The sequence below is a fragment of the Schistocerca americana genome, chromosome 2 (assembly GCF_021461395.2).
Source record: "Schistocerca americana isolate TAMUIC-IGC-003095 chromosome 2, iqSchAmer2.1, whole genome shotgun sequence".
In the NCBI taxonomy this organism is placed as follows: domain Eukaryota; kingdom Metazoa; phylum Arthropoda; class Insecta; order Orthoptera; family Acrididae; genus Schistocerca; species Schistocerca americana.
The window spans coordinates 735,650,480-735,666,988 of NC_060120.1; the positions used below are offsets into that span (position 1 = coordinate 735,650,480).

General features: G+C 40.8%; 1 protein-coding gene across 1 annotated transcript in view; it reads left to right on the forward strand.

The window, feature by feature from the left end:
• Window positions 1-16,509, forward strand: part of LOC124595106 (zinc finger protein 252-like) — an 80,324-nt gene that overhangs the window by 22,861 nt on the left and 40,954 nt on the right. Inside the window, exon 4 of the mRNA XM_047133703.1 lies at window positions 117-314. Coding sequence (XP_046989659.1) covers window positions 117-314 — 198 coding nt within the window. The remainder of the gene's footprint in view (window positions 1-116; window positions 315-16,509) is intronic.

Here is a 16,509-nt window from a genome sequence, read left to right on the forward strand (position 1 = left end):
ATGTAATAGAACTTTGCATGCAGAGTCATAAATTTAGTGTGTCCTTTTGCATATTGTCCTGTGGAACTGTTCACAGCTGAAACTTCAATTTCTGTGTGTAACTTTCTTTTCTTCAGGTGAAATGCCATACAGATGTGGTATATGTGATAAAACATTTACATTCCAACAGTCATATCATAAACATTTGCTGTACCACAGTGATGAGAAGCCACACGTTTGTACTGAATGTGACAGAGCCTTCAAGGAGCTTTCAACACTCCATAACCATCAGCGAATACACACGGGAGAGAAGCCATTTGCATGTGAAACATGTGGTACAGTGCATTTGTTTTTGTATTCAGATTGAAATTTTCCATATTTTGCTGTCACTGTTGTGTGGTATTAATGTTTCATGCTTGGAAAAATAATGTACTGTAGTATTATATTTTTCTATGAAGTCAGCAAAGCAAAAGTGAGTATGTGCTGTATTGAGTACTTCAGTTTAATTTGGTATACAGAACTTGACAGTAAAGTGAAATAAATTTGTTGATATTTTCCTTCTCTTTCTATTTGTGGATGTTTCTAAGCAAAAGTGAGTATGTGCTGTATTCAGTACTTCAGTTTAATTTGGCATGCCGAACTTGACAGTAAAGTGAAATAAATTTGTTGATATTTTCCTTCTCTTTCTGTTTGTTGATGTTTCTGAATTTTGAATGGAAAGAAATTAACACAATGCTCCCTGGTGAGTCTTTATCACTGTGAGAGTACTTTGAGTTGCTACATAGCAACCTCAACAAAGGTATTAAATGTTGTCCTTAGAGGTGTTTAATGTGCCACTCCATGCTGGTCTATCCTGAACAAGCCTCCTCATCTCTTCATAACAACCACAACCTACATCAGCTTACTGTAGTCACATTTTGTTCTCACTCTGCAGTTTTTACCCGTCGCACTTCTCTCATTAAACTGACCATTCCTTGATGTTTCAGGATGTGGTCCTATCAACCAAACCTTTCTTTTAGTTATGATGTGCTATAAATTATTTCTCTTCTTACTTCAGTTCATTACTTTTTCAGTAGTTATGTGATCTGCTCACCTAATCTTCGGCATTCTTCTGTGGCACACATTTCAGAAGCTTCTATTCTCTTCTTGTCTGTAATTTTTATCATCCATATTAAATCCTGTGCAAGGCTATGCCCTAGAAAAATACTTTCAGAGAAACTCCCTAGTGCATAAATTCATGTTACGTGCTAAAATATTTATCTTTTTCCAGAAACACTTTTCTTCTATTGCGTGTCTGCATTTTATATCCTCTCTACTTTGTGTCCCCCCTCCACCCCCAGGGCTCTCAACTCTTTTGTGAGCGTGTGTGTGGCAAACATGGAGTTCCAAACCAGTGCAGTGCTTTTTCTTTCTTGCGCTACAATATTATTCTCTGACTATGTCTTTTCTCAGATTTGGTCTCTAGGACAGATTCCCTATTGACAACTTTGCTTGTTTGTATGATATCACTTAAGGCTTGTCCAACTTTGTTTAATTATTTCACATCTTACTTTGACCTCCAACTGCAAGTCCCTCTGATACCCAACAAGGGGATGGTTGTCAGGTATCCATATGATGGTAGTCCCTGACAGGCCACAGGAAATGTGTTATTGATGCCTGAGCTGTTACCTGCTCACACAATCTTAGGAATAGGTGCCTGTCCATTTACAGGCACTGTGACTCAAGGCATTGGCCATAAAGCCAGATGAACGTAGTTCTGGCTGTGTGACACCCTAAGAAGAGCTCTTGATAGGAGTGGGCACCATCAGGAAGACACCTTGTGCAGTGAAAAAGACAAAAGTTATTAGCCAGTTTTCACGAGGCTCCAGCAATCTCTTCAGACAGACCTGAATTCTCCAGGTTTTCATGGTACTGAGAATTTTCCTTCCGTGGGCCCTTATGAGAGGAAAGCAAAAACGAGTTAACTGCAAAAACGTGCTCAGGTTTGCTCCCAGACTGATAAGGATCCTTTCTATCTACAAACTGATGTTATTTGTGGAGAATATTGAAAATGTACTTGGAGAAGTCTTTTCCCCTAGTAAATTTTAAAATGGTTCTATCATACTAGCTGATGACAGAAGTACAATTGAACTCATTTTTATTCTTCCTCTGAGGATAGTGGTTTCTGTTTACATCTTTAACACTTTGACTATAACTGATCGGGAATTGGGTGGTTGTGGGAGGTACGCTCACCTGCCACGTGCTGAGTCTCAGAAGACACTCAACTGTACCCACCTACTTATTGAATGTATTATTCCTGTCATCCTATTGTACTATTGTCAGTCCTACTGATGTTCATTATGTTTTTAACCTTTTCACTCTAACTTTTACAGATTTCCTCTCCACGTGGCTAGAAGGGATTATTTATTCTGTTACTGCATTATCACTGCATTGGGTAGGTGGGGTCAAACCTGAGGGAGGTGTCTCGTTCTGCAGATGAGCTGTGTGGGAAGCCTAATCTGCTCTGTGACCTGCAGACCTACCAACCTACATACTTCTACCTCTCTTTAAAATGTTTTTTGTCCCTTGCATCAGTATGGCTTTCAGTGCCTCCGTTTTACCACTCCTACATGCTATTACAATTCCATCAAATTTCTGGTTAACGTCATTAACTTCAACGCCTTGAATGAGAATCTGATGACTTCACTGTTTAGTTCCTTAACCTCCCTCATCACCCAATCAATCTGTCTAATTTGGCCATTGTGATGCCTTCTTTGAATTTGACTACACTCTATCACCGCCTTTTTTTTTTTTTTCATCTTATAACCACTATTCAAGACATTTTCCATTTTGTCATCTGATCTTCCATGTCCTTTGCTGTGTCAGACAGATTTACAATGTCATTGGCAAACCTTAAAGTTTTTATTTCTTCTCCCTGAACTTTACTTCTGTTTCCAAATTGCTTCCTACTTTCTTTCATAGCTTGCTCACTGTATAGATTGTATATCACCAGGGATAGGCTATAACACTGTCTTTCTCCTTTCTCAACCACTGCCTCATTTTCATGCCCTTTGACTCTTATAACTGCCATCTGGTTTCTGTAGGAGTTGTGTGTAAAATTCCACTCTCTATGTTTTATCAATACTACCTTAAGAATTTCAAAGAGTATATTCCAGTCAGCATTGTCAGAAACTTTATCTAAATCTACAAATGATGTAAACATAGGTTTGCTTTTTTTCAGTTGTCTTCTAAGATAAGTCATGTTGTTTGTATTGCCTTGCATGTTACTACATTTCTGCAGAACGCAAACTAGTCTTCCCCTAGTTTATTCCTGTTTCCATTCTTCTGTAAATAATTTGTATTAGTACTTTGCAACATCACCTATTCAGCTGATGGTATGATAATATTCACACCTGACTTTTTTGGAATTGGATTGTTGCATTTTTCTTGAAGTCTGGGTGTATTTTGTCTGTCTCGTAAATCTTGTATACAGGTGGAATATATATATATATATATTTTGCGGTTTGTTCTCCCAAGGATCTCAATAATTCTGAGGAATGTTTAGAGTAATCTTTCAGTTCCCAATCATCTTCATCTACTTTCTCTTCCCTTTCAATAATACTGTCTTCAAGTATCTGTCCTTCATGTAAGATCTGCTATATAGTCCCTACATCAATCAGTGTTCCCTTCTTTGCTTAGTATTGGCTTTCCAACAGAGCTTGATATCCATACAACTGTTTCTCTTTTCTCAAAAGGTTTCTTAAAATTCTGTTGCGCAGCCACTATTTTTTGGGCACTATTCAGAAAATATTAGCTCTGCCACAGCCCTTGTGAAAAGCCTTAGAAGCCAGCAGGAGTTGAAACATTGTCATGGCAACTGGTCTAAATGAGGGGCCAAGTTGGGCCAGTCATTGCAATACTGATGACATAGCAAAAGGACAGGGCTACTGTGAGTCTGGCTGACAAGCTTCCACACCTTTGAGTGACACACTTGTTATACTGGTTGGTTGGAAGTGGTACATCAGCGCATCAAATGAACACCTAACCAGAGTAAATACCCTTCATTTCTAGCCAAAGGTGTTCCAGATTGGCAGCACCAGCCACAAGGAGAATTCTGCACCAGGTGGAGGGCCAATACAGTTTTGCAAACAGCCACCATGAGGTTTGACCATCACTACCATTGGTCCGACTGCAGGCTCTGAGTCAACTTGCTTGGACTTGATGCATTCCCACTGGAGAGCCACTTTCTAACTCACTCCAGTCACAGCAGACTTCTGCCCCAGAGGGCAGCCATTTAAGACTAGGGCAGTGCAGCTGCTCGCCCTCTCCCATTGGTGCGGGCATCCTGGCGCTGCTCGCCTTTGCTCACAACGGCAAGTTCCACTTCTGTGAGCTGACATCCCCTACAAGAATTACAGTGGGCCTCTGTGCTTCTGGCACACCTTGACCCAAACAGCCATGCCATGCATAGCACATGGCACTGCACGGATTCTAGGCATCAGCATAACCTTTGTGGTTGCACACATCACCTGCTGGCCTCGGTGGTCCTCTGCAGTCCTCTGCTTCCTGACTTCACCATGCACCAAAGAGGGTTCATGTTTGCCATGAAGCAACACTGTGTTTTTTTACCTTAGGTCTGAACAAAATGTTTCATTATTGATGCTGTTTTCTTGTATTACTGATGCCTGACATTCTCATAATGCTTTACCGCTACCAACCCTGCCACCTTGAGGCCATTCACCCCAAACTATTGGTACCAGAAGAGTTGACCACTGCCAGTATTTGCAGCTGCACACAGGCATCACAACCACAGCTCGCAGTGTGAACATACAGTGGGATGACTGAACAAACTGGTTTCTTTCACATACTTTTGTGTGCAGGGGAAATGGATGTAAGGCTGGACTGTCACTAGAATTCCACAGTAGTATAGTGCCCTCGTGTGACTCACCAGTATGCATCATAGACGTGCGTCTTGTGGGCTGCTGCCTCTTCAGGGCACTAGCAACACCTCTGTAGAGATGCAGGGTAAACAGTGTGATCACAAACATAAGCACACCGTTGTCAATCCTATCTCCTGCAGCTGCCAGGGTAATACGTGGCACCAGCTTTGCCGCTAGAGGCACGAGAGGTGCCATAATTAGTGTTGCCATTGTGGGCACCAATCAGCCTTGTATTAATCATGTGCCCACCAATCTCATGGAAGTATTTTTCTGCCAGGCAGTTGTAAAGGGCACTGCCAGGCTGACCAGAGCCAATTCACATAGGGGGTCATAGTGCTGCCTGCAGTCCCCAGTCCCTCAATTGAAGCTTCTGTTATCCTGCACTGTCATACATGCTGCCTGCATCTGACTCTTCATTCTGCATCCTGTACAAGTTCACTGTATCATCTGCCAATGTCATCACTCAGAGCCGAATCTTCACTCTGTGCCTAGTTTGAATTCTCCATACCAGTCACCAACACCTACACTCCGAGTCACATCTGTGGCATCACTAAGTGTCTCGCTAGAGTTCTCCATGCTGGGCACAACATCGGCTGCACCAGCAGCCCATCTGTGTGCAGCTTACTGTCATTCCCTCCGCTGACGACTGAATCATCGGTTCATCAGAGAGTGACATCTCACCACAGCAGCCACATCTACCTGCGACTGGCAATGACTGCCACCTGGCCAGTACCTCTCCCCAGGACTGTCCCCAAGCTCCTCTACTCATAGATGTCGACCTCAAAAGAAGTCTTCTAGCACAATGTTAGCGACTGTCGTTGGATTGGAACCAAGTAGTTTGTATTCAGGTCCAAATGGTTATTTTGTTGTATTCAGTTTGAATATAAATAAAGCTGATTTATTTCTTGCTGCTTGGAACACACTATTTGGTATGGCTCCCTCGGCCGCAGCACAATAGGTGGCATTTGTGAGGCCGTTAGAACTAGCTGATATATCACAATTTTTTGGAAATGGCAGGCAGCACTATTTGCAACGAGTAAGGTGTTCACAGTGCAACCTACTAGAGCACAGAGCACCATGTGCTGGCTTGATATCAGTGGATTGGTGGTAGAGGTGTGGGCCAGCAATCGCAGGAAGTGTTTGGGAGTGAGTACCAAGCCACCAGCATTGTGAAGTCTCGTGCAGGGTTGGCTTAGATGACTGACTGCATAGGGGAGTTATGTAGGAATTTCACGAAGGAGAATCAGATAATGATAGTAGGTGGAGCAGGGAAGAATCTTGATAGGGACGGGGAATATGATGTAGGTGGTGACCTCCATCTACATATACATCGTTACTCTGCAATTCGCACTTAAGCGCCTGGCACAAGGTTCATCAAACCGTTTTCATACTACTACTCTACCATTCCACTCTCGAATGGCGCGTGGGAAAAAGGAACACCTAAATCTTTCGATTCCAGCTCTGATTTCTCTTATTTTATTATGATTATCATTTCTCCCTATGTAGGTGGGTATCAACAAAATATTTTCGCTTTCGGAAGAGAAAGTTGGTGATTGAAATTTCGTAAATAGATCTTGCCGCAAAGAAAACTGCCTTTGTTTCAGTGACTGCCACCCCAACTCGCATATCATATCAGTGACACTCTCACCCCTGTTGCATTATAACACGAAATGGGCTGCCCTTCTTTGCACTTTTTTGATGTCCTCTGTCAATCCTACTTGGTAAGGGTCCCACACCACGCTGCAATATTCCAGCAGAGGACGGACAAGTGTAATGTAGGCTGTCTCTGTAGTGGGTTTGTTGCACCTTCTAAGTATTCTGCCAACAAAGCGCAGTCCTTGTTTCACCTTCCCCACAATATTATCTATCTGGTCTTTCCAATTTAAGTTGCTCGTAATTGTAATTCCAAGGTATTTAGTCGAATTGACAGCCCTTAGATTTGTGCGATTTGTTGTATACCCAAAGTTTATCAGATTTCTTTTATTACCCACCTGGATGACCTCGCACTTTTCTTTGTTTAGTGCCAATTGCCGCTTTTCGCACCATACAGAAATTCACTCTAGATCATTTTGTAATTGGAATTGACTGTCTGATGATTTTACTAGACGGTAAATTACAGCATCATCTGCAAACAATCTAAGGGGGCTGCTCAGATTATCACCTAGATCATTTATATAAATCAGGAACAGCAGAGGACCTATGACACTACCTTGCGGCATGCCAGATATCACTTCAGTTCTACTCGATGATTTACCATCTATCACTACGAACTGTGACCTCTTTGAGAGGAAATCACAAATCCAGTCTCACAACTGAGATGATACTCCATATGCATGCAATTTGATTAATAGTCATGATCAGCCTAATCTTAATGTGGCTGTTAGACACATTAACATGGGGTTGGAGAAGGCACTGATGGCACAGGGCATGGGTCACATTGCAGTAGTGCCAGTTGAGTCTGTCAGTAGATGGCTTTCACTAGGCATGTCCTGTACCTCAATATGTATAGGAAGGGGACGCTGGCAAAGCTTATAGATGACAGTATAGTAGGTGGTGGTGGAATCACTCAGGGAAAAATTCCTGCAGTAATTGGTGTTGGAGCTGCACCTTTTTTAGATTGAAGTCAGTTGATAGGTATACTTGCTTAAAGGAAGTCCCTCTAACTAAGGAATCATCTTAAGAGGACGTCATTAACATATTTCATCAAAATATGAGAGGTATTAGAGATAAAGTTAGTGAACTGCTTATGGATGTTGACTCTGAAATTATTGGTATATCGGAGCACCACTTAAATAATTTGACAATTCAGAGGCTTCATTTTCCAGGATACAGATTAGCTGGCTGTTTTTCAAGGAGTTCCTTGTGGAGTGGCCATGTACGTAAAAAGCGGTATTCCATTTGAGTCCATAGACGTATCACGGCACTGCACTGAATGTTGTGCAGGGGCAGTTTAATTTGGTGAAACTAAACTTCTAATTTTTGTTGTTTGTAGGTCCCCTAAATCTGACTTCAGAGGATTTTTGCTCAAGCTATAGAGAGTTCTTGATTCACTTTATAGGAAATACCAGAAATTAGTTATATTTTGTGACTCCAATATTAATTTTGTATATGATTGTGCAATAAGAAGGAATTGGTAGATCTCCTAACTTCATATGATCTGATACAGACTGTGTTGTTTCCAACTAGGGTGCAGGGGAACAGTAGCACGGCCATAGACAATATTTTTATTCATTCTTCATTACTAGATAGGCATTCTGTTAATAAAAGGGTGAGTGGCCTTTCAGACCATGGTGCACAAATTTTAACACTAAAAGGCTTTTGTACTCAAACAAATGTCACATCTAATTATAAACTATGTAGGAAAGTTAATCCAGTGGCAATAGAGAGTTTTTTAAACGTCGTCAAGGAACAAGAGTGGCAGGAGGTTTATAGCATCGATAACATAGATGACAAACATAATACTTTCCTTAACACATCTCTCATGCTCTTTGAGATTTGCTTTCCATTAGAACATTCTAACCAGGGTACTAGCAGTGATAGGCAGCCTGGGTGGCTGACTAGTGGGATAAGGATATCATGTAGAACAAAGTGGGAATTATATCAAAATATTAGAAGGTGTCACAATCAAGCTACGGTAGCCCATTAGGAAGGCAAAGAGTATGTGGTACACAAATAGACTAGCGAATTCACAGGCTAAAATTAAAACCATGTGGTCAGTAGTGAAAGAAGTGTTTGGCCAGCAGCACAAGGTCGACGATATAAAGTCAGTTCGTAGTAAAAATATTTCTGTTACTAATAAATCAGATGTATGTGCAGTATTAAACAATCATTTTCTGAGCTTGTGAATTCAATAAAAATTTAATTTCTACAGGGAATCGTATAACTCTCTTGGCAAACGATTTTCTGAGATTGATGTCTGAAATACTCCTCTATGATACAGACAAGGGGGAGATTGAGTCAGTAATTAAATCACTGAAAGCTAAGAACTCTCGTGTATATGAGGGAGTGCCTAGCAGAATATTAAAGTGTTGTGCTGCACATGTTAGCCCTGTACTTAACCATATTTGTAATTTTTCTTTTATGAATGGTCAGTTTCCTCAACGATTAAAGTACCCAGCAGTAAAGCCGCTGTATAAAAAGGGAGAAAGGGATAATGTAGACAATTTTAAACCTATTTCTACGCCATCAGTGTTTGCTAAAGTTATTAAAAGGCTGTGCATGTAAGGATAATTGATAATTTTACATCACATAATTTGCTATCAAATGTACAGTTCGGCTTTAGAAGTTATTTAACAACTGAAAATGCTATATTCTCTTTTCTCTGTGTGGTACTGGATGGATTAAAAAAAAAAAAAAAAAAAGGTTTTGAACATGAGGCATGTTTTTTGATTTAACTAAGGTGTTTGATTGTGTTGATTACAAAATATTGCTCCAGAAGTTGGACCATTATGGAATACGGGGAGTAGCTCACAGTAGGTTCACCTCCTCCTTTAGCAGCACACAGCAAAAGGTCATTATTCACAGTGTTGAGAAGGGCTGTGATGTGAGGTCTGAGTGGGTTACAGTCAAGTGGGGGTTGCCCTAGGGATCAGTGTTGGGGCCACATTTGTTCCTTATTTATATAAATTACATGATCTCTAGTATTACGAGTAACTCTAATATATTTATGTTTGCTGATTACATAAGCTTGCTAGTAAAGGATGCTGTGTGCAATGTTGGCTTGGTTTCAGTTAGTGCAGTTCATGGCTTATAGAAAATAAACTAACGCTAAATCACAGTAAGACTCAGTTTTTACAGTTTCTAACACACAATTCAACAAAATCTAACATTTTAATTTCACAGAATGGGCATATGGATAGTGAAACTGAACAGTTCAAATTTGTAGGTGTTCAGATGGGATAGTAAACTGTCATGGAAAGCCCATGTTCAGGATCTTGTTCAAAGACTTAATACTGCCATTTTTACTATTCAAATGGTATCTGAAGTAAGTGATCATTCAACATGAAAATTAGTCTATTTTCATTTGCTTACGTCGTATATATTATATTTTGGGGTAACTCTTCCCATTCAAAAAGGATATTTTTGACTAAGGAACAGGTGGTTTGGGCAATAAGTGGTGTAAGTTCGCGAACCACATGACGACCCCTGTTCACTAGTCTGGGTATTTTGACATTGGCCTCAAAATATATTTATTCTTTACTGTTATTTCTTGTTAACAATATCAGCTTTTCCCAAGAATAAGCAGCTTTCATTCAGTTAATACTCGGCATAAATCAAACGTGCATTTGGATCAGCTATCCTAAACTCTTGTGCAGAAAGGTGTGCAGTCTACTGCTGCATCAATTTCCAATAAGCTACCACAAGAATTTGAAAATCTTAGCAGTAATCTACAACTGAAGAGTTTCCCCGTGGGTCAATCCTTTTATTCTGTCGAGGAGTTTCTTGAAAAATTAAGCTGATTCTTATAGTGTATTGTTGATTGCATTTACTTTAACTTCTGGCTTGACTTGTTTTGATTCATAAACATTTTATTTTTATCTTTATTGCTTTTATGTTGTAATTTCATGTACTGACACATTCTATGACCTATGGAACTTGATGTGTAAATAAATAAATGCCACCATTATGGTAATACTGCCGGGCAGTGTATTGAGTCAAAGTGGCTAAGGATTAGGCATCATGTGCGAATAGGATGCTTTAGCTGTGAGTGTGTAAACAGTTGTTGTGTAGTTCTGTTTTTTTGTTTGCATTTGTGAGTAAAGGTTCCACAAAGGCAGAGCCCGATACACTGAATGGTTCCAAGCAGGAGGCAATTTAGTTGTAAGTTAATCAAGTAGAGCAAATGCAGGTGAATAATGCATTGTTGCACAGCCAAATTGTTGTTAAGAAGGGAAAGGGGGTATTGTCCAAGGTAGATAGTCCTCTAATAGATTCAGCTGGCGCTAATTTGATTACTCCTTTTTCAGGTAAGTCAACTGAGGATGTGATGTCATTCTTGGAAAGACAGGGAAGCAGCAGCAGAGATTTGGGGTTAGGTGGATAGTCAGCTATTGCAAATGGCAAAGTTGAGGTTCATATGAAAAGCCAAAGCTTTTGTAAGATGTATGGAGGATTTAAAAAAAATGCCAGAAGTTTGAGGAGTTGAAGCAGAGCCTCAGACAATGCTGTACAGAAGCAAATAGCACAAGGTTTCTCTGCAAGCAGCTAAGGGGAATAGTGAAGAAACAGAATGACGCAGTGGACAGTTTTGCTGATAGAATACGGAAATGTACACACGTATGAGCTGGAGGAAAGTGAGGCAAATAGTATTACACTCCAAGAAACTGAGCATAGGGCACTAGATTCTCCCCTGTGAGGCCACCACCTAATATGTCTGCACTGGTTTGGATAAGTAACCAGAAAGACCTCAGCACCATTATCAGGTTGGCTACAGAAGTAGAAGAGATGGATATAGTGACAGGGGTGTGTGATAGCGAGGTGTATTATAAGTGCAGAACATCAGGGCATGTCCAGAGGCACTGTCATCAGCCTGAATGTGAAAAGTGTGTTGTGTTTGGACATTGGCAGTGGAATCGTAGAAGTAACAGATGGAGTAGGCAGGCAGGGGGAAGTAGACAATCATTAAACACAAATGGGAACTCCAAGTCTACTAAGTGGTGTTCCCATTAAATTTTGATGCTTCAGATACATGGGTGGAGTGTTGTGTAGTAGGTATTGTGAGGGAGGGGGGGGGGGGGGGAGGCAAGGAACATAATAATTTCTGTTGGACACATGGCTGCATGTGTCATTGCAAATCCAATACTGATTTTTCCAGACTATTAAAAAGGGTTTGTACTATGATGCGATGCTTCTAGTCGTGCATTGGTATGTGTTTTAAGTCAGGTGGTAGATGACGAAGAGCATACTGTGGTTCAGGGATCACAGGAGTTATTCTACAGTAGAAAAGGAAATGATAAGCATAAAATACAGGATTATGTATTTTCAATGCCATTTCTGAGGCAAGAAGTTCAGTGTGGTAACCAGTCGTGCAATATTGAAGTGAATGATGGGATGAAGGACCCTTCAGTGAGACTCACAAGTTGGGCATTGAAACTAATTGTAAGTGTGTTTAACTATGAAGTTGTTCATAAGCTGGCAAGAATCATGGGAACAGGGGCAGTCGAAGCAGGAAGGTTGTGTTATTGCAGGCACTGGGTCACAGCCACAGTTCGTTCTACACTGTGGCCTGTTATGTAGGTCAACTAAGTTGGAATCACAGGTGGTAGTACCTTCTGAGTGGAGAGGAGAGCTGTTGAAGGAAGCATATCGCCAAGTGCTATCTGGGCATGAGGGTCAGAGGCCAATGAATTGAAGGGTTGTGGAACGTTACTGGTGGAAAACAAGGAAAGAAGATATAGACCAGTACATAAAAATTTTTTTACTGTGTGCACAACAAGTGGATTCAAATCATCAGCAGTTATCACTACAAATGTTACCAGAGGCAACCTCACTTTTGGAATGACAGGAATGGATATTCTTAGACCTTTTAACCAGACTCCAGTAGGAAACAGTTATTTTTAAATGATTATTGACCATTTCAGGTATATGTGGAAACGATTGCCATTCCATCAACAAGCAACTACAATGGTGTAGGGAATGGTGATCAAGTGGTTGTTGTAGTTTGGTGTCCTTGAAATAGGAATCACAGGCCAAGGTACTAATTTCATGTCAAACATGATGAAACAGTTATGTCACTAGCTACAGGTTCAGAAACCAAGAACTAGCCTGATGCACCCACAAGACAATGGAAAAAAGAAAACGCTTGCATCGTACAGTGGTAGAATGTTGAGTTAGTATGTCAACTCCCACCGTAATGATCGAAGTACTGTGGTGTATCATGGGATTCTCCAGACTAACATGTTCCACTCTTATCCTCTTAGACCGATGAAAGATATTTGTGGTAACTTAAAATATAAGTAATGTAAATGTTGGGACATTCCACTGTGGAAGATATTATTAATGTAATGTACAGACATGATGAGAAAGCCACCACCTCCGGACATCGACAGGGTGCGACAGCAATTTTGTGTCTTCACCTGCTGTGGAGGCTTCTTTGGGCATTAAGGCTTGGTGGTGCCTTTGATGTCAAGGACCAAAAAGACGTGCATGAGAATGCAAATATGGAAAAACAGCTGAAAAATCGTTATAAGAACTGTCATTGATATGATGGATGATGTCAAAGCAATACACTTATGTTGTTATCTGTCATGAGATACAAAGTAAGATAGATCTGTTCACCCTTTATTGTAACTGGAGCTGTACAAGAAAAAAATTGTGTGTAAAATACAGAAGAGTTGAGGCAAAACTGTTAGTCATTTTGTAACTTGGGCAGATTAGAGCTGTCTTCCAGCACCCACACATCTCAGTGAGGTGAAGAAGTGCAATGGCACAGCACTATGGCACTCCATAGTAGAACCATAGAAGTAATTAACTTTGAGAATGGCACCAGAAATTATTAACAAGGTAAAGCTGACATACATGAACTAAGGTGAGAGATCGTATGTGGAGTGTTACCACACAACCAAACATCAACAGTAACACTTCAATACGTACTGGTAGCAGCAATATGATTCCAAAGCTCATACCAGCATGGCACTATCTGCTTATGAGATAGTGTATGGAAGGAAGATAACTTCACCGTTTGACGTAATAGGACCAAACTTGGGAACGACGGGCTGCAAGTTCAGGATTTTACCAAGACACTAAAAGAAATGTGGATATGTGTGCAAGGAGACAAACACTAAGGCCGTGGAACATCAGGAAGAGGAAGGAAAATGGACACAAAAGTTACCATATTATGGGGTAGGACAGTGAGTGATGTTATTGAGCTCGTATAAACCAATGGGTTAATTGAAAAGATTTATAACAAGGTACCAGGTGCAATACCAAGTGAAAGAAATGACACTAGTAAATATCAGACTATAAGAAGGGTGGGAACAGGGATCTTGGACCACTGGCACATGAGATACCTTATGGGTTGAAACCAAGAAAATATGAAGGAATGTCCTCTGTATGATGTTACGGTTAGTGAGGGTACAATGTAAGGTTAGGCTGTATTGTAATGTTAAGATGTTTGTATTGTATGGCTTTTGAAGGATAGCATATGATTGCTGCACAGCAAGATTTTATTGTTAAAGGGGCTGTAAGGAATAACGTTTTTTGCTGTAGTTGTTATTGTTTCATATCATGGGTGGTTTATCTCTGTGTTCAAGGAGCTTTGTTGGGAGGTGTTGGCTCTTTTGAGGGAAGAAGTGAGAATAATTACAACTTCCTGTTCCCAGATTACTGTGTGTCAGAGATGGAATTGGGGGCATCCTAATTATGGCAATGCTCCATCTCCTCTTCGAGGGTGGGGTGGAAGTCATCAGTTGTAAAGAGCAGAGTTATTTTCCAGATGAAGAGATAATGTTCTCATCAGTCATGATGGACACTGAGACTGTTATTTAAAGCTAGGGAGACGAGGAATGAGGTGAGGGGATTGGAGGATACATTTTTAAAGTAACATCAAGAAGCGAGAAGAAAAGTGTGTTCAGAGAAATGTGTGACAAGTATAGCACTTTGCATATGCCCTACATATTGTTATGGGGGGAAGCGCAGCAAGCAGTAGATGCAGTTTCACTTACCTTGCAACAGCACAGGAGGGGTTGATTGTATGGGGGGGGATATTAAAAACAGTTTTAGGGTCTGCAGATAACAGTGATATGCTGAAGCAGAATGGTACCATGTGGAAGTTAAAGGAATTGGCACAGAGTAACGAAGCTGTGACAGAATGGCATAGTACACAGTTGTCAAGTTTGGAACAGGGGATGCTAAACGATACATACACATAGAAGAAGTAAACAGTGGAGTTAATAGAGTATATGAAGACAACAGTGAACACCTGGGGGTTATACGGACCTGACTGGAAGTGTTAGGGCACAAAAGTGATGTTTACAAGGCTGTTACAATCGCTGGCTGACAGCATATTGGACGCTGTGACTAGAAGTGTCAAGTTTGCAGGAAGCCATACACCATGCAGTTCATGGTTAGCAATGTCCTGCACTACTAGTGCCAGAGCAGTACCTGATGGGCTTACAAATAGTTGTCACCAGAGTGGGGACTCATCACTGGGCCCAATGAATGAATTCTTCCACTGTACTGTCACAAAGCAACATTCCAAGTTAGGACAGATCAAAGATGACTGTATGTGCTAGTTCAGTTCCTGATTACAAACAATCACACATGATTTAAGTGTTTCAACATTCACCCTTGCCCAGTAAGAAGGGGGATCTTCGACACGCATGTGCAGGTAAGAACAGGAGCAACATTGCTGATTTTGGAAGATAGGGATGGACACAGGAACTCAGCACTGTCAGAGGGATCAGATTACAATATGCCAAACATGTAGAGTATATCTGTCCCTTTAATTGATCAATAAATGATAAGTGATACAGTTTCTGAGGTCACCTTTGTCATGAATTAATTACAAATTGGACCTGTTAATCAATTCCGAATAACCATGCATTTATTCTTCTTAGCAGGCTTCTTTTCCCTTTGTGGTGTCTTCAGTGGTAGAGGCTGAAGGATGATTGTAATCCTTGCCCAATCTGTGTACTGACCAAGAAAATTTCTTCTTTTAATACCAATATATTAAAACTTCTTCTTCATCCATCATCAGATAACTCCTAGCAGATATGTATAACACAATCATATTACAATTCCTGGACTGATTACAGATGTCTTATCTCATAAGATTGTACATGAATACATTTTGACACATCAGAGAATGAGTACCAGAATGCCAGTTTAAAAACATCTTTTGTTTGTTTCTGCGATGTCACTATTGTTATTTTGAACGCCATTCTTCCATGGCTGCAACACATCTACAAGCCGCTTCATCCAAGAGCAAGTGGCCCACAGCAGGTGGAGATGCCAAACTCATTGTCCCATTTTGCAGACAAACTGCACCAATGTACCGCATATTACCTGCATGTAATACACTGAAGCACCAAAGAAACTGGTATAGGCATGCGTATTCTAATACAGAGACAAGTAAACAGATAGAATATGGCACTGCAGTCGCCAACACCTATATAAGACAGCAAGTGTCTGGTGCAGTTGTTAGATCGGTTACTGCTGCTACAATGGCAGGTTATCAGATTTAAGCGAGTTTGAACGTGGTGTTATAGATGCCACACAAGCAATGGAGCATAGCATCTCCGAGGTACCGATGAAGTGGTGATTTTCCCCTGTGACCATTTCACGTGTGTACCGTGAATATCAGGAATCCAGTAAAACATAAAATCTCCAACATTGCTGCTGCTGGAAAACATCCTGCAAGAATGGGACCAATGGTGACTGAAGAGAATCGTTCAACTTGACAGGAGTCCAATCATTCTGTAAATAGCTGCAGATTTCAATGCTGGGCCATCAGCAAGTGTCAAGAGTGCGAACCATTCAACAAAACATCATTGATATGGGCTTTTGGAGCTGAAGGCCCACTTGTGTACCCTTGATGACTGCACGATACAAAGCTTTACACCTCATCTGAGCCCGTCAACACCGACATGGGACTGTTGATGACTGGAACATG